Source organism: Brienomyrus brachyistius, chromosome 4, assembly GCF_023856365.1.
Source record: "Brienomyrus brachyistius isolate T26 chromosome 4, BBRACH_0.4, whole genome shotgun sequence".
Lineage (NCBI taxonomy): Eukaryota > Metazoa > Chordata > Actinopteri > Osteoglossiformes > Mormyridae > Brienomyrus > Brienomyrus brachyistius.
This window is the reverse complement of record NC_064536.1, coordinates 24,484,912-24,503,585: the sequence shown is the minus strand read 5'-3', so window position 1 is coordinate 24,503,585 and position 18,674 is coordinate 24,484,912. Positions and strand designations below refer to the sequence as shown.

Below are 18,674 nucleotides of genomic sequence, written 5' to 3'. Positions count from 1 at the left end.
TGTGCATCCACATGCGTGAGAGTGGGTGTTGGAGGGGCTGACTGGTCCCCTGCTTTTCAAAGGTTTGTGTTTTTCCTTTTGTTTTAATTGCCTTGTGTTTGTTTTGTTTGGTATATTTGGTGTCATGTGTTGAATGAGAAATGTTCTTATTGTGTATCAATGTAAATGGTTTGTATTTTTTGTTTTTCCTTTTTAGACTGCAGTGTTTTTTTTGGGTTTTGTGTGATTTTTGTTATTGTGGCTTGCAGTTTTTTATATATATATATATTTTTTTTTCCCCACCTGTGACCCGCATGATTCTTGCTGGTTCAGCTGTGCTGTCATAGGTTCCAGCGCCCAGTTTTATTCCGGCAAGAAGTGGCTGCTGATATGCGGGCTGTATTTCAAGCCGATGGTGTTCCGATTGACGGACTACTCCTTTTATGGTTTTGCTTTTTCATAAAAATTGTGTGGGTTTGGAACAACATCTCTTCGCTTCTATGGTGAACGGACCAGTGTGCCTTTGCCCGGGGGTAGGGCGATTGAACTTTCTCTGGGTGTAATACCTGGGGTGGCATAGTCGGGCTAACTTGTGGCTATTGGTACCATTGTTTGGTACTATTTGGCAGTATTGCATTCCACCACTCGCTACAATGAGAAACTGTCAGATACGTTAATGGTCATCTCTGGCATTAGAAAGTAACCCACAGTTACCTCAGGATGGCAGTAGGGGGCGTGCGGCTCAGCTGTTTGAAGTTAAACCGTATTTTTAATGAGTAAAAATGTGTTACGCTTTATTTTTAATTACCAAGTAAATAATTACACACGTAAGAGTCATTATATGTAAATTGTTATCCTGATACACAAATGGATGATGGGAGTGATGGGGTGGAGCTCAGAAAAATAACCATGGACCGTTGATAGCTATGTTACAATTACGGCGTTCAGCGGTAGCGATTTTCTCCAGGTAGCCTGCTAGCGAGGTTGGGTCTTGCCTATGAGTGTCTCCGAGAAAGCGCGCTTTCTATTAGTTGTTTGAAGCCTATTTCCCAGGAAATCCCTGCTATGGTATAGAGGAAATGCCCATCTACAACATCGTTTTCGAATTTCACATCTGTCAACAATTTCCATTGATTCGCACATACTGAATTTGTCTCGTATTCAGCTGATTCTAACTCTCGTGTCTGTTAGCATAGTGTAAAAGGTAAGTTTACATTTTATACTATGTTTAAACTATACACTGACAAAGTTTCATGTAAAAATACATGTCCAAAAGGTACTTTTCTTAGGGACCGAAAGGACTGGTGGTCCGATCAGCGGATCCATCATGGCGGACGAAAATCCTGGGGAAAAAGGCCAACCATCCAGGGAGAAATAAAGCACCTCAAGGACATTTAATGTTAGTTTAATCGCAAGATTATTTACCTCATCCAGAATCATAGTTTAGATCTTGATCAAATGTCTAAAATGTGATTTCTTTCCACTCTTTAAAGGTTGAGTACTTTTCAAGCTTTAATTATTCTCTTTTCCAATTTAGAAATGAGATATAACTCTTACATTAACAAAGCATCTAATTTCATGGATGTAAAGTAGTATCATTGTGTGGTAACCATCTGCTAAATGCCTCATCAACCTTGAAGATTCTCTCATCATACTGTCATTAGAAAGGAAGGGGTTAATTTAGGTTAAGACAATGTGAAAATACTCTATATTATCCTATTCATAAGCTGCCCAATGGTACCTCAGTTGTGCAATTTGGGTAAGAATTAAGCAAGTTAGAGCATTTTGAAATGAAGCGTCCAAGAATCAGATTACAAAGTCAAGTACAAATTCCTATTTTTCAGTGACCGAATCAATGGCTATTTTTCACTAATTTAAAATTCCTAAAAGCATTAATATTAGGCCTAGCAACATTTTTTTTACTGGTGGAAAGCTCTAAGACAGTTCCAATGAAGGTAGTGCCATAAAAATCTATAAAAGTTGATTTTTTTAAATATAGCTACAGCTGACACTAGCACACTCGGCTTATGTGTCTGTTTACCAAACAATATCAAAACAGTAAGGACGGCGTTTAATGATTCTTTTCCTGTGTTTTAATGGGGGTGAGAGAGATGCCATTTGCTAATTAGCTTGTCGATTGTCGTCGTTTTAGTTACGAAATTTTTATTCTTGCTTATATTTTGATTGAGTGATTTAATCTAACGTAACTAATGTGATTTATAACTTTTTTGTTTTTAACTCAATGAATCCCCAATCAGGATTACATTTCATTACATTTTAATCAGAGAGAAAAACAGTCATTTGCATGTTTGTTCAGTTTCCTGAACCCAGTCACTGATTTTGTCTAACATACGTCACACTTCAGAGTAAAAAGGGTTATACTGGTTAAAAAGCAGAGATTTTACCTTTTTGCCGCGGAGAAGCAGCGACATGTGACACTCTGAGGTAAAAATGATTCCTCCAGCACACAGTGAGCTATCCCAGCATGCACAGGGACACGGGGGAGAATAACAAAACATGAAACCCTGGATAGAGGGGTTCAGTGAATGAGGAGGTGAAGCTGTACAGGAGGGTCAGTCCATCAGAGGAGACCCTGTAGAAGGACAGAGTTCCAGCCGCCTGGTTCAGATACACTCCTACTCTGCGGGAGTCTGAGGGCTCTATGGGTATGTCAGTCTGTTTATTATTGTGCCGGACAGAGTAACTGTCAGGAGAGCAGCACAGCATCCATGACTTGTCATTGGCTCCAAGCTCACAGTCATCCCTCCCTTCTTTCCTCCCAATTCCTTTATAAGTCACTCCTATCCAGACTCCATATCCACTCCACTCAGCCTCCCAGTAACAGCGACCAGTCAGATTCTCTCTGCACAGAACTTGGCACCACCAGCTGTCAAATCTCTCTGGATGATCAGGATATGGCTGCTCTGCCCCCCGTGTCACCTTCCTGTTCCCCTCTGACAGAGACAGGAACCTGTTTGCTGTGTTGGGGTCCAGCGTCAGCTGGCAGGAGTCTGTAGGCAAGAGGAAGAGCGATTAATCCCATGACGAAGCCCAGCATCTCCATCATTATCACTGTCACACCTCACACACTCACTAACACAGAACTCGCTCCAATACACACATTTTATTCCCAATATACTCATGTAGCCGCCCGAGTCTGCGGCGCTCCGGCTGCCCCCTGCGCTGTGAGACACGCCGCGCTGAGAGACTCGCTGGGGACCCAACTGCAGTTTAGGCTGAAAGATATTATTCTGTACGATACATAAAATATAAAAACGAAGTGGGAATTCAAGTATGTGAAATAGCTCAGGAAATGTCGGACACCCGCGCGATGCAGGCGGGAAGACGCGCCGAAATGCTGCGCATGCTAAATTAACAGGCTTAATTACAGGTTAATAAAACTATAAACTTTTGTCAAAAAATAACCCTTAAAACCCGACAAAAGGAAAATGTGTTGCTTTTCGCGCTCAGTCTCAGGCTGGTAACTTTGAATAGATAAAACACACAGACAAGATCGAGAGAATGTACCTGATCCGGGTGTGCAAGATGCAACATTGTGCGCTAAAGTATTCCAGAGTAACTGTTAGCAGAAATACATGCTACAGCGGTTATGGCGTGTAAAATATTATACTAAACCGAATGCATGTATCTTTATGGAGGACTGACACACACATTAAACTCCTGTCTCTTTACCGTCAAGAGGAAAAACTTTATTAACACTTTTACAACATCTGCTCAGCTCACAGCTGCCACCCATCGGTCATCAATACAAACTCTTTCACATATATACACTTGACAATTTGAGACCACATTATTCATTTCTGTCAACACCCCCACTTGCTCTCACATTATCACCTTCAAAGAAAAATACAGTAGGTTCTATTTTCTCTTTACATCATATACACTCTCCTGTGTACATCTACTCTCCAAACATAAACTTTGCAAACTTAATCAACTTAAATGTTGTTGCAGGCTTTGTCATCACGTCTGCTATCATTTGTTCAGTAGGGCAATAGATCAAACGTATTTTTCCATCATTCATCGATGACCTAACAAAATGGTATTTTATATCTACATGTTTGCATCTTTGTCTGCTTACCGGATTTTTCGCCAATGCAATCGCACCCTGATTATCTTCATATATCACAGGTGGTTCGTACTGATATCCATCAATACCTTCTAACAGCTGAACTAGGTACATGCATTCTTGTGTAGTTGCAGCTAAAGCCATATATTCTGCCTCACACGTAGACCTGTTGGTTGCTTTTTGGTTTTCCATGAAACCAAAGGACCGTTCACATTAAGGCTCACACAAAAACCTGTTGTGCTGCGTCTATCGGCTACATCGGCTGCCAGTCCGCATCACTGTAAGCATAAATTCCCAGTTTGTCACTGTCACTTCTTCTGTAACACAACTCTTTCTCAGATGTGCCTTTTAGATATCTCAGTGTGTGTTTAACTGTACACCATTGCTCTTCTGTCGGTTCTGTAAAGTACTGAGACAGTTTACTAACAATAACACTGAGATCTGGTCTTGTACATGTAGCTAGATAGATAAGGCTACCTACAACCTCTCTGTATTTCTTGACATGTTGCATCACTTCCGTACCACCATGGTAGCTCAAATTCTGTTCACTAGGAGTCATTCTTGGTTTACAATGTTGCATATCAAATCTTTCTAGAATTTTCTTCACATATCTCTTCTGTGACATTTTTACACATTGATGGTCTTGCTCAAAATCAATACCAAGAAAATGTTTCAGTCTACCCATGTCTTTCATTTTAAATTTTCCAGTGAGCATTTCCTTCACAATCTTTAGTGCATTTTCGTCCCTGGCATTTTCGCTCCAGTTCCCGACCGCGCTGCAGCCGCTCCAGAGGCGCTCCCTCCGCCTGCTGCAGCCGCTCCAGTTCCCGACCGCGCTGCAGCCGCTCCAGAGGCGCTCCCTCCGCCTGCTGCAGCCGCTCCAGAGGCGCTCCCTCCGCCTGCTGCAGCCGCTCCAGAGGCGCTCCCTCCGCCTGCTGCAGCCGCTCCAGAGGCGCTCCCTCCGCCTGCTGCAGCCGCTCCAGTTCCCGACCGTGCTGCAGCCGCTCCAGAGGCGCTCCCTCCGCCTGCTGCAGCCGCTCCAGAGGCGCTCCCTCCGCCTGCTGCAGCCGCTCCAGAGGCGCTCCCTCCGCCTGCTGCAGCCGCTCCAGAGGCGCTCCCTCCGCCTGCTGCAGCCCCAGAGGCGCTCCCTCCGCCTGCTGCAGCCCCAAGTCCTGACCGCGCTCCAAGTCCTGACCGCGCTCCAAGTCCTGACCGCGCTCCAGCGGCTCCCGATCCGCCGCCCTTGCCTGCGGCTCCGGCGCCTGAGCAGCCGCCTTCGCTCCCTGACGCGCCCGGAGAAGCGCGCCTTGGAGAGGGGGCTCCCACAGGGGCACGACCGCCTCTGCCGGTGGACCCCGCGCCTGCAGTTCCAGAGCCAGCGCCCACGCCCGAGGCGCTCCCCGTGCCTGCAGCAGCTCCAGCGTCCACGCCCGGGGCGCTCCCCGTGCCTGCAGCAGCTCCAGCGCCCACGCCTGGGGCGCCCCTCCTGCCTGCAGCTCCAGTCCCTGACCCCACTCCAGTCCCTTCTGCCCTAGTCCCCGAGGAGGTCCCAGAGGACTCCATCTTAGCTCCTTCCTCTTCGGAGGTGGAGGAGCTTGAATGGGACCCCTCGGGGACCCTACTTGTGACTCCTTCACCCTCACCCCGGCGACATCGACCCCGACCGGGGGTCGGTATGTCTGTGTCCCGCAAGGGGAGGGGGCACAGACGTCGGACTGGGGTCCCTCCCGCCCGACCCCCTGGCTCGTCCTCGCTCGCCAGCGCTACGGCTGGGTCGGCGCCTGCGGGTCCTGGTCCGCCTGGTTGGCGTCCGCCTGCGGGTTCCTCCTCCCGGCCTCGTCGCCCTGCCTCGCTCCCTCCTCGGCGGTCGCCTGCGGGTCCCCTGAGGGCGGCTCCTCGGTCGCGTCCGGGTCCTCCCGCTCCGGCGCGGCGGACGACGTCGCTGCCTGCAGTGGCTCCCCCCCTCTCCTTGCTTTCGCCAGGGTCCCTTCCTGCTCCCTCGTCCCCTTTCCTGGTCTCCCCTCCGGCTCCCTCCCTCGTCCCTGCGTCGGTCCCTCGCCCTGTCTCCTCTGCCCCTCCAGCTCCGGCCTCCCGGCCGCCTGCGGCCCCTCCGGCTCCGGCCTCCCGGCCGCCTGCGGCCCCTCCGGCTCCTCTTAGTTCCCCCTCCTTCTCTCCCTTCTTTCCTGCCCCGGTCCTGCCTGTGTTTGTTCCTCCTCCTGCCTCTGTCCCGCTGTCCTCTGTTCCTCGTTCCTTTGGTCTGCCCCACTCCGCTCCTGGTTTCCCGTCGTTCCCTCCCGTCACTCCCGCTCCTTTTGTCCCGCCTGTTCCCTCTGTGTCCCCGTTTCTGGTCTGTCTGTCGGCCTTTTCTGTCCTGTGTCGTGTCCTGTCCTGGCTCCTGCCTCTTTGTCTGTTTTGCCTGTCTGTCTTGTTCCCTGGTCCCCGTTGATTTGGTTTTGCTTTTGTCTTTCAGGTTCTGGTTTCCCGTTCTCGTCCCGTCCTTCGCCTCCTCCCGGGCACGCCCGGTGTAGCGCGCCTTTGGGGGGGGGTTCTGTGACGCCCGATCCGTCCGCTCCTCGTGTGTGCCACGCCCCCTGATTACCCACGTGTGCTTCCCTGATCGTCTCCAGCTTTGTCCATTTACTTTGCTTGGTCCTGTCTTATTTAAGTCCTGGTCTTACCTGTTTGCCTTGTCTGTCATTGATGTTAGTTCGCGTTAGATGTTTCCTGCTTTCCGTTCCCCCAATTCCCTTATTAAATCCCAGTTTACCCCGTACTTCGCCTGTCTGCCTGCTTCCTGTCGGCTCGCCTTACCGGGCTGCAGTGTCGCGTGACACTAACTCTGTTCAACATTTCCAAATTATCGTCAATGTCCGTCTGTGTTTCCCGCTCTACTTGGTCTTGGTCACGAATTTCACCAATCTGTGTTTCTGTACCTTCCCATTTTCAGGATAGTGAACCATATAAGCTGGGCTATTTTTGTCATACCCGACAAAGATTCCTTTCTCACATTTTGAATCAAGCTTATAGCATCTGTTTCTTATTACAGCTGCCGTCTGCACTGCGTAGGTCCACAAATCTTCTGGCAATTCACTCTCTATAAACATGCACCGTGCCATATCACACAATGTCCGCCAATTTCTCTCAGCAGTTCCATTCTGATGAGGCGAGTATGGAGCTGAGGTCTCATGTCTAATCCTATTCTTGCTGAATAAGGCTTGGTAATTCCTTCCTGTGAACTCTGTACCGTTATCTGACCTAATACGTTTAATTGTCCCATATGGGGCAGTATCTGCAAGAAATTTTTCTGTTGCAGACGTTGTGTCACTCTTATTTTTCAAAAAGTACACAAAAATCGTACTGGAGTAATCATCAGTGAGTGACAATGCAAATCTGTACCCATCTCTAGACTCCCAGTCTATTGGACCAGCCAAATTGATGTGCACTAACTCAAGAGCTGTTTTGGCCCTTACATCTGGCTCCCTGTTACGCATCTGAGCAAATTTTCCCTGGATACACAGGGTAGTACTGGTTTGTCTGGTGTACCTTTGATTGCCATACCATCAACAACTCCCTGTAATTTCTGAATGTCATCATAATTACAGTGCCCCAAAATCTCATGCCATGTCTGCATGTCATGACAATTCTTACAATGATCAACACACTCATCATTCAGTGTTTGTAAATAGTACAGTCTGTTCTGTTCATTAATTAGGAATGTTGTACCATCTCTATGTTGAAGGATGTCTTTCCCTTGCTTAAAGATAATAGTTGCTCCATTGGCTGTGGCTGCTTTTACAGAAAAGATGTACTGTGGGTATGTACAACGCCTGTCTGAATGTCGTGGTCTGGCGTTGTCCTTTGCTGTCAATCAAGCTGAGCTCTGCATCACCCCTGCGCTCTGCCACCCCATTGCATCTTGTGCCATCGGCCAGCTCTATACAGTGTGTCTCAGCGTGGAAGCTATCGTCAAACTTCTTGAACTTCGTTATATCCGTGACGATATGTGAGGTTGCCCCAGTCAGCTTTATGTCGCGCCTCGGTTGGACCTCTGCGTTTCCCCCGCTCATACGGAATGCGCATTCCTTGCTACTCATCTCCTCTGACACTTGTCTTGCATTGTCGCTTCGCTGTTTCCGTCTGCAGTTCGCGTCGCGGTGCGTGGAGTTTTTACACCGGCTGCACCACTGTTTGCGTCGACATGCTTTTGCCATGTGTCCTTTTATACCGCATCTGAAGCACACTATATCGGTACTCTCGGTTCCCCGATCACTCATACTCACCGAAGCAGGTTTTGCACTCGGCTGTATCCGCGCTTTCATCACGTTGTCATCAGACATTGCAGCGTGCATTTTCTCTGTGTCTTCGTAACTCCGTAATCTGGTTTTAAATTCAGCAAAAGGAATCGGTACTTCGCTTTGCGTAATATGAATCGCGAATGGTTTAAATGATTCAGTCAGTCCCTTCAGAATTATCGCTACTAATAGTCCATCACTCAATGTTTCACCAGCGTTTCTCAGTGCCGTGATGGCCGACTCTGCCCGTATGATGTAGTCGATCACACTTTCGCTGCTTAACTTTCGGAGTGAGGTTAGTTCAGTATACAGACTAAGTACACGCGGCTTCCCTTTGCCTGCATAGTAGTCCTGCGGTAATTGTAACGCTTTTCGTCCATCGTTTGTTGCTTCTCGCATCGCCAACAATAAACTCTTATCATCCAGGAATTGGATTAATTCACCATATGCCTCCGAATTTTTCTTCTCTTCCTCATCCTCGTCGCGGATGGGCCCTGTTAAAATGGTATCCTTTAGCCCTTGCAGCTGAAGATGGCCCAAAAATTTTGTCTCCCACAGTTCATAATTACACTCATCTCCATTAAAGATTAGCCGGGACCAGCGACTACTTGACTTGGTTACCCATCCGCTCATGGTTCTAGTATATCACGCAACAAAAACGGACTCGGTATGTTGCCACGGTTTTCTTAGCGAGAAAAATAATCGTTGAAAACCTTTTCATTTGCTCTGGGCCCATAACCTGTTAGCAGAAATACATGCTACAGCGGTTATGGCGTGTAAAATATTATACTAAACCGAATGTATATATCTTTATGGAGGACTGACACACACGTTAAACTCCCGTCTCTTTACCGTCAAGAGGAAAAACTTTATTAACACTTTTACAACATCGGCTTAGCTCACAGCTGCCACCCATCGGTCATCAATACAAACTCATTCACATATATACACTTGACAATTTGAGACCACATTATTCATTTCTGTCAACAGTAACCCTGTGCGCAATGAGGCATATATTTTAATTTACTAAAATGTGAGAAATTTCAATAGGCGCTAGTAGTTTATCTTCATACAAAAATGACATCAATGATGCCAAGACAAAAAATATCAAGACAGCGTCAGCATTAACACATCAACTTATGACGTATGAGTAGCCCAGAATAACCTAAAAATAAAAACAATAACTCATGTACATCCTGTATGATAAACCTAAAATGAAAGGCATAGAAACATTCTCAAAATGGATAGATTTCAAATGCTTAACCATATAATTGTACACCAAACATTACTGTTAAAAGTGAGTTTGTCTTTACATCATAATATGAACATCCTGTGAACCACTTCGCACACTCACCTCCCTCCAGCAGCGCTAAGCGCAGACTGAGGAGATGCTCTGTGTCACAGCCAGTTTGGGGGAGACTATGGGTGCCGACTTAGGACAATAATAACGAATCTCAAAACAGGTACACTTATTGCTGTCATGCCCTGCTCGTCGGCTCCTCCTGTGTGCCACGCCCCCTGCTTACCCACGTGTGTTTCCCGGATTGTACCCAGCTGTGTCTGCTTATTTTTAATCAGTCCTGTGTATTTCAGTCCGTGTCTTACCCGAGTCCTGTGTCCGTCATTGATGTTAGTCTGCGTCCAATGTTCCCGGCTCCCCGAAGCCCGATTAAACCCTCGTTTACCCCAATTCCTGCTTGCCTGTCTATTTTGGATCGACAAATGGCGCCCTGGCCCCTTCCAGCTCCCTCGTCCCCGTCCCCGGTGCTCCCTCCTGCTCCCTCCCTGGCCCCTCCGCGGGTCCCTCGCCCTGTCTCCTCGGCCCCTTCTCGGTCCCCTCCGGCTCCGGCCTCCCGGCCGCCTACGGCCCCTCCGGCTGCCTCCCGTCGCCCGCTGGGGCTCCCACGGGCTCCCCTTTGTTCCCCCGCCTTCTCTCCCTTCTCTCCTGCCCTGGTCCCTCCTTCGTTTGCTTCCCCTTTCTTGGTCCCGCCTGTCTCTGCTCCCCTTCGCTTTGTTCCTCCCGTCTCTGCTCCTCGTCCTCCTCTGTTCCCTTCGTTCACTCCTGGTCCTTTTGTTCCTCCTGTTCCCGCTGTGTCCCCTTTCCTGGTTTGTCTTTCTGCCTTCCCTGTCCTGTGTCGGCTCCTGTCTCACGTCTCACGCTTGCCCTGTTTTGTGCATCGGTCCTGTTTCCCGTCTCTCGTTGATGGTTCTGTTTTTTTTGCTCCAGGTCCCAGTTCCCCTGTCCCGTCTGTCGCCTCCTCCCTGGCGCGCCCGGTGAAGCACGCCTTTGGGGGGGGGTTCTGTCATGCCCTGCTCGTCGGCTCCTCCTGTGTGCCACGCCCCCTGCTTACCCACGTGTGTTTCCCGGATTGTACCCAGCTGTGTCTGCTTATTTTCAATCAGTCCTGTGTATTTCAGTCCGTGTCTTACCCGAGTCCTGTGTCCGTCATTGATGTTAGTCTGCGTCCAATGTTCCCGGCTCCCCGAAGCCCGATTAAACCCTCGTTTACCCCGATTCCTGCTTGCCTGTCTATTTTGGATCGCTCGCGCTCCCTGAGCAATCTTCAGTCCAGCCCGTCCTGCACTTCGCGTGACAAGTGCACAAAAAGAAGGTTTTTCTCTTAAATTACCAATTAAAACTACCATTTTTAAGAAACTAGGCATCTTTAGACACAAACCTACCCTATTTCTAAAAAGAGAAAAAAGAAACTGACAAATGAAATTGATTTTCTGTTTCAGTGGATCTTTGGATGTTGTCTAAAATCACACTCACACAGAAATTCACCTGAATGCATGGAAATCCATCTACATACAGGACAAAAAACACACACACACATCACAATAACTGTGTGAATGTATAAACACGTACACATACCTGAACAATAAGAACAGTATCTAAATAAATGTAACTTTTTTCCCCTTTTTAACACCAATCCTCACCCAGTGTCTTGTGCCCTTATTGGCTGTAGCTCATTATCAGGCACAACACTTTCACACCTACAGGATTTGGAGTCGTCAACAAAGTCGAGATATTTACAACTCCAAAAATTTGGCTGCTGTCTGCAATGCAACAGCGCCTCTGTCAGGTCACATCTCTGAACAGTCACAAATGGTGATTGAGCTCTGACTTGCCGGCACCAATCGAACACTGATTTTGCCTCCAATCTGGGAGTTTTGTCAGCGAACTCCAAAAATTGTCATCAAGCAGAAAATTGTGGCTAAAATCATGTAGTGTGAATTTAGCTTAAGGATGTAGATAAAAGGCCTTGATTAGTAGTTACTGTGTGGCACCAAAAAGTTCCTGCTACCCAAACAAAGCGAGGGCAGCCTCCCTGCTTTCAGCATTACAGTGCAGGCTGACATCTAGGACAGCCTGGGCCCTTAAGCCCCCCCGCTTACTTGGTTTGGATCCACTGCTGTAGCTACAGCCCACACTAGGCAGTGAGGAGTAGCCCCAGTGTCAGCCATTCCTGTTCTGACTGACTTCAGGGGGAACAAAGTGCATCAAAGCCCACAGCTACTCTATCTAATCTGACTGCAGTTGTGTGTCACCTACAGACTGGGTCAGACAATGTGTTTAATACATGAAGCTTTACTGAGTATCAGGTCTTTGGCTGGCAAATCACTATATGTGGCACTTTTCCACCCCCTAGATCGGCAGGTCGGCAACCTTTTTAAAGCAAAGAGCCATTTTATCCTAAATGTCTGACCCAAGATTTACAAAGAGCTGCTGGGTAGAGAAGGGGGTTTGAGATACGACTTTTTAATGGTATAGAGGTATACATGCAATTAAGGCAAAAACAAAACTAGACGTATTTACGAAAAAGAAAGACAGACAGTTTTTTTTTGGGGGGGGGGGCATGTCAATTGTAAATCACTCGAACATGCAAGAGCGCAAAGGTGACTAATATTACGACATTCAGTTCTGTAGTGATAGTCTTCACAGTCACACCTCCTTTCTAGAGTTAAGTTCCTATGGCTCTGCAGTTGTCTGCCCTTCACTCTGCACTTCACTACTGTAACTGCTGACCGAGCAGCGCAAAATGTCCTCACCACTCTGAACTCAGCAGGATATAATAAGTAAATCAGAGAAAATATACCGGTTTTATGAAGACTCAGGAAGGAATGGTAACAATTTACTACAGAAAGTATAAGAAAGAATTCGGAATAAACTCCGAAGAAAACTCCCGAGAGAATATCATTTGACCAGAGATGTAATCCAGTCGTAGAGAATAACTTTGAGGAAGATGTAAATGATGCAGTTAAGACGTCACAGAAGGGCGATTTGGATCGAGTCACTCACATATAGCTAAAGAAATATCTAAATGAATAATAATAATATTAACCATAAATAAATCATTTATCTTCATGAAAGTATTATAATAATATGTAAGACGTGAAAATTTGAGGGGCAGCATGGTGGTGCAGTGGTTAGCACTGTTGCCTCACACCTCTGGGACCCGGGTTCAAGTCGCCGCCTGGGTCACATATGTGTGGAGTTTGCATGTTCTCCCCATGTCGTCGTGGGGTTTCCTCCGGGTACTCCGGTTTCCCCCCACAGTCCAAAAACATACTGAGGCTAATTGGAGTTGCTAAATTGCCCATAGGTGTGCATGTGTGAGTGAATGGTGTGTGAATGTGCCCTGCGATGGGCTGGCCCCCTATCCAGGGTTGTTCCCTGCCTCGTGCCCATTGCTTCCGCGATAGGCTCCGGACCCCCGCGACCCAGTGGAATAAGCGGTTCGGAAAATGGATGGATGGATGGATGAATGAAAATGTGAATGTGTCTCTCATTCTGAGAAGAGCTGGAGCCACGAGGCCAAAGAGCCGCATGTGGATCGCGAGTCGCAGGTTACTGACCCCTGACCTAGACCATGCAGCCTTGACAGAAACTGTTCAACACCTTAGGCCTCCAACCAGCTGCCTTGACACCTACAAGCTCCTTTAATGCTGATGTTTTTAATTGTACAGCATGAGAGGTGCTACAAATAGTCAATAGTTCTCTTCAGTCAGGCCGTTTTCCAAGGGCCCTGAAGACCTGAGATATCAAACCTCTTTTAGAAAAGTCCAACCTAGATTCCTCTTTAGTAAGTAACTATAGGATCACTGAAAAGGTTGTTTTTTAGCAACTTAGTTCTTTCATGGTTCAAAACAATGACCTTAAATGCTTTTCAGTCTGGATTTCGACCACAGCATAGCACTGACACTACAGGTGTTAAGGTTTTAAATGACATCCATCTCAGCAGTGACGAATCACAAATCTTGTTTTTGATTTGTATTATTGGATCTCAGTGCTCCGTTCAGCATGGTTGACCATAAGATAATATTGCATAATAGCATAAGAGCATATTACACCTGGTCCTTAAATCTCTGCACTGGCTTCCTGAGCATCACAGGATTCGTTGTAAAATATTATTCATGTGTACTAATTGGTCTCAGACATAAATATATTTCTGATTTCCTTGAATGTCACACAGCATGCAGACCCCTGAGGGCATCTGGGAAAGGTTTACTCAGTGTCCCAGAATCAAGACCAAGCAGGGTGAAGCAGCTTTTAGTCTCTATGCTCCCGTCTGTGAAACAAGTTTCCTGAAGACCTAAGGTCTGCTAACACTGTCAGCTCATCATAAACAGAGCTTAAAATATTAATATTTGCTGTTTATTTTCAATGCACTAAATCAGCAGGAGTTTAGTCATATGCTGCCTCTACAATGTAACTTCTTTTCAATTAACTATTCATTTATTTGTTTGTTTTATGCAATGAACATGTTTGCAAGTCCCACCTCAAGTACCAAAAAAGTACCGCAGCTGCTTTGGTACTTTGGGTACAGGAACTTTTAATAATAATAATTGATACCTTTTATTGATCCCTGTGGGGAAATTCTCTTTTTATGCCTCCCTCACCTTGCTCTTTGTAGAGTAAGTTGTCTGTGAAGAACTACCACCTGTAGTGGCGCCCAGGGAGCTGGGAGTTAAGGGCCTTGCTCAGGAACCCACAGACATGCTGAGGGTGGGTGTGAACTGGCGACCGTCAGATTACAGGCACGCAGGCTTTGCCCACTGAGCCACACGCTGCCCTTTTGGTCATTAGCTGGAAGTCAGTGGAAAAGGTAAAGTACCAAATGTACCATTCCTGTGCTGTGGAAAAGCCCCTGAATGAACTTGCCTTGCAATTGGATCCAAAGGCTACTGACATAAACAGCTCATGTAAATGTGAAAGGAGGCAGCAGGAGAGAGAAAGAGAAGCTCCTCTAGCAGAAGAAAATGAAACACAATAAAACACAGTAAAACACACTCCACCTCATACAGGGAGAGAGAAGTGTGTGTGTGAACAGACTCACATTGTAAGAATTCTGCTCTGGTCCTGGGCACTAATACTGGTAGGACGGTGTCTTTGGTAACTAGAAGGAGACAGAGAGAAACAGGGATGTGAGTAAAAGGAATTTACTTGTGGAAGATGGACTTCACTCACTGTGGAGACACCAGTAGTAGGGTATTATCATTATGAGGGACAATAACAGGCAACAAGCTGTAATTCATTGTAAGTTACTCATAATAGAAATTTTTGGATTCTATGATGCAGAAGAAACATCATTCCTGTGATCTGGGTTTTGCAGCCTGTAGAATGTGGAGCTAAATCATCAGTTTTCACAAAGATTGAGTCTTATTAGAAACAGAAACTGACGTGGTCACACAAACATGAGGCTGACTGCACTGCATACTCTCTCTGCATGGTCTATATTTATATGAACAGACAGGAAAATGTATTTATTCATTAACCTGTGTGATGGATCTCTGCTGTTTTCTTTTCGCAAACATTTTCCAGTTGATCCTTCAGTTCAGAAACCACCTTCCTCACGTTCTCAAAAGAGCAGTATGGATAGACAAAGATTCTGGGTCCAAATCCAGCGTCAGGGACAACAGGAAAACTCTGGCACCTCGACAGACACACAGTCTGATTAAACAGCTTCATCATAACAGTTGTGTATTATAATGGAATGAGCAGGACCATTAACATCTGAAAAATGACAGACTAGTTGAAATACAAATTAAAATATTCATCTATTTGAATACTCTGGTTTTCTTACTGCCAAAGTAGCTATTCTGTTACCTGGAGGAAATGGATGTGATCCTCTGTGTGTGAAAGCTGCTCCAGCTCAGAGTGTCTCCACTTCAGTTCATCAATATCCTGCTTCAGTCTCTTCATGTGTCCTTCAACCTGACTCACTGCAGCCTTCTCCTGATCTCTGATCAGCTTTGTCACCTGAGAGTGTCTTCTCTCAATGGAGCGGATCATCTCAGTGAAGATCCTCTCACTGTTCTCTACTGCTGACTGTGCTGAGCTCTGTTGGTGACACAGGGAGCAGAGGACGGCAATTTAAAATTGGCCCCTTTTGAGACTCCAGAGAGACTCATTGTACAATAGTGATGTGAGCTGACAGGAGGTATAAAAACAGCACAGGGCTGGGGTTTGGAGCGTCACCATGCTGGATGCCTCCGGTACTGAAACCCAGGCAGCACTGATTGGAAATGATCACTCATTAAGCTCATACACTGTCAGCTGCAGGGATTTGGCAGAGACTGGTGGCAGGTTGGGTGTCACCTTTAGGTCTCAGTTTAATTGGTAACTTCATGGTGTTTATTTCCATTGCACAGGTATATGAAAACCTTCTTTTTCTCAAATGAATATAAAAATGACATTTTTCTATATAAATAGGATAAGCCCTGTAATCCCAGGTTAGTTAAACCCTGTTTCTGAGCAGGAGCCTGCATCGCTTGCAGGAACCTCGCCCCCCAGCCCGATGTATCTCACCTGAATACTAACAGCTGCTTCCTTTTAGTCCTGGTTACTGGTAGAATAAATCAGGGTAAACTGGCTTTATCGATGTTTTCATCTTATCATGCTAGACTGCTGAACGTTTCTCTGCCCCGGTTCTCCCTGGTTCTGTGAGGTTCCTCCTGTGACTCTTTGTCTGCCTGATCTCATAGACCCTCCCACCCAAGTGACTGCTGATCCCGACCCCCATCTAGGTGAGCCTGAGTGTCTCACCTTCACTGTGTCCCCATGAATGTTCCCCTTTTCCCTCACTCCCCTGGGTAGATTAACCCGCTTTCCGATCTCTGTTAGCAACCCCGACTTTGATTCCCATACTGTGATTTGGCTCTTTGACTGCACCCTGTCTGGGTGCCCTGTTCCTGTTCTGTCTCGTGACACTGATATCTGGCACCTTTGTCACACCAAACCTCTGACCCAGAATAACCCACAGTGACCTTAGTGTGATTAATCCACACAGCTCTATAAATCTGTTGACTCTGGGGAGGAGTCGAGATTCAAGATGATCACAAGCCAGCTGTTATCTTCTCCTCAGGTTCATACTCACTCTGAATGAGCCCACAGTCTCTCTCAGCTCCTGCAGGTCCTTCTCTCTCATCTGAATTATCTGCTGAAATTCCTTCTGTGTTTCTCCCATTTGTTTCTACAGACAGCAAACAAGATGAGAAAACAAGTTTGTTTCATCAGCAGAGATAAAATGCCTTAATCATCCTGTCCAGGGTGGACCTCAGCCTTGTGCCCTATGCTGCCTGGTAAAGGCTCCAGGCGCTCCACATGACCCTGACCGGGATAAGCGATGGATGGATGGATGGATGGAGGGAGGGATGGATCGAGGGAGGGATGAATGGATATTCTTTAATGATTTATTGACTGTAGGTAGGATAAACTGGACATAGACCCATTGACTCACCACCATTGTACTGAGCTGTTATTTTTGCACTTGTGACCCTCCTGTTAGCTGTAACAGTCTGGCTGTTCTCCTCTGACTTCTCTCATTAACAGGGTATTTTCACCCAAAGACCCACCACAGGTGTTAATGTTTATTGCACCATCCTCAGTAAACTCTACACACTGCAGTGTGTTAAAATCCCAGGATGGTGGCTGTTTCTGAGATGCTGGACCCACAGCATTTGGCAGTAACAATCACACCACAACCTCTTAGCTCAGACATCTCAGCCATTCAGATGCTCAGGCAAACAGTATGTGAACCTCTGAACCCTGTTTGCTTGCTGTATGTGTCCAGCTGCAGCCACATGATTCACTGTTTAAAGGAGTTTTCAGTAGGAATTCAATGAGAACTTTTTAAACTTTATAACATTTTGCATATTTAGTTCATTTTACTTTCACTTTTCCAAACCAGACTTGATCTTGGTGCCTTCAGAGCAGATAAAATCAAATGCATTAAGACAAAAGCCATTTTTATTTCAAAGAAATGTTATCATTTATATGAGTATTTTTGGCCTGACCTGTATCTCCGTCCTTCCTGCAGCAGCTGAGACTGTATCATGGCCTCTGTGTTCATCCATCGTACAGGGATAACAGATACACTGCTGGTCGGTACGGCAGTAGACCTCCAGGGGTTTGTCATGCTGGGAACAGAGCTTGTCCTGCAGATGTCTAGTGGCATCAGTCAGCTTGTGCTTCTTAAAAGCTGGAGACTCATAGTGAGGCTGGAGGTGAGTTTCACAGTAAGAGGCCAGACACACGAGGCAGGACTTGGCAGCTTTGCGTTTTCTCCCAGTACAGACGTCACACTCCACATCTCCAGGTCCAGCATAATGGTCAGCAGGAGTAGCTTCTTGTAGTCCAGTCTTCTTCAGTTTCTCCACCACTTCAGCCAGTATGGTGTTTCTCTTCAAAACCGGTCTGGGTGTGAAGGTCTGTCTGCACTGGGGGCAGCTGTAAACTCCAAGATGATCCTCCTGATCCCAGCAGCTCTTAATGCAGCTCATACAGTAACTGTGTCCACAGGCTGTAGTCACTGGATCCTTTTGTAGATCCAGACAGATTGGACAGGTGAACTCATTCTGATCCAGTGTGACATTGGCTTTTGCCATTTTCCAAAGAACACTGATTGAATTAGTTTTTGTTTTCATTTACAATTGCTTTTATTTGTGAGAGTGGGAGGAGCTTCCTGCTTCTCAGGCTGCTGTTGGTGTGGTTTACAGTAGGTGTGGTTTGCAGTAGGTGTGGTTTACATTAGGTGTGGTTTACAGTAGGTGTGGTTTGCAGTAGGTGTGGTTTACATTAGGTGTGGTTTACAGTAGGTGTGGTTTACATTATGTGTGGTTTGCAGTAGGTGTGGTTTGCAGTAGGTGTGGTTTACATTAGGTGTGGTTTGCAGTAGATGTGGTTTTGGAATGAGGCCAGACTGAGAAGAGCAGACTGGGCAAACACTGAAGCTGGAGTTTGTGATTTAAATATTACATTGTACACAACCTACACACAACAGATATTTGTTTAGCTTTTATGAGTATGACTG

General features: G+C 46.5%; 1 protein-coding gene across 1 annotated transcript; it reads right to left on the bottom strand.

The window, feature by feature from the left end:
- Positions 1-2,035: 2,035 nt before the first annotated feature.
- LOC125740164 (tripartite motif-containing protein 16-like) lies at positions 2,036-18,366 on the bottom strand. Its single transcript, XM_049011015.1, has 6 exons — positions 17,659-18,366; positions 16,740-16,835; positions 15,471-15,703; positions 15,139-15,299; positions 14,700-14,759; positions 2,036-2,990 (listed from the first exon to the last, which is right to left on the bottom strand). The coding sequence occupies exons 1-6, from the start codon at positions 18,247-18,249 to the stop codon at positions 2,455-2,457; spliced, it is 1,677 nt and encodes a 558-aa protein (XP_048866972.1). The 5' UTR covers positions 18,250-18,366; the 3' UTR covers positions 2,036-2,454.
- Between the last annotated feature and the right edge of the window lie 308 nt (positions 18,367-18,674).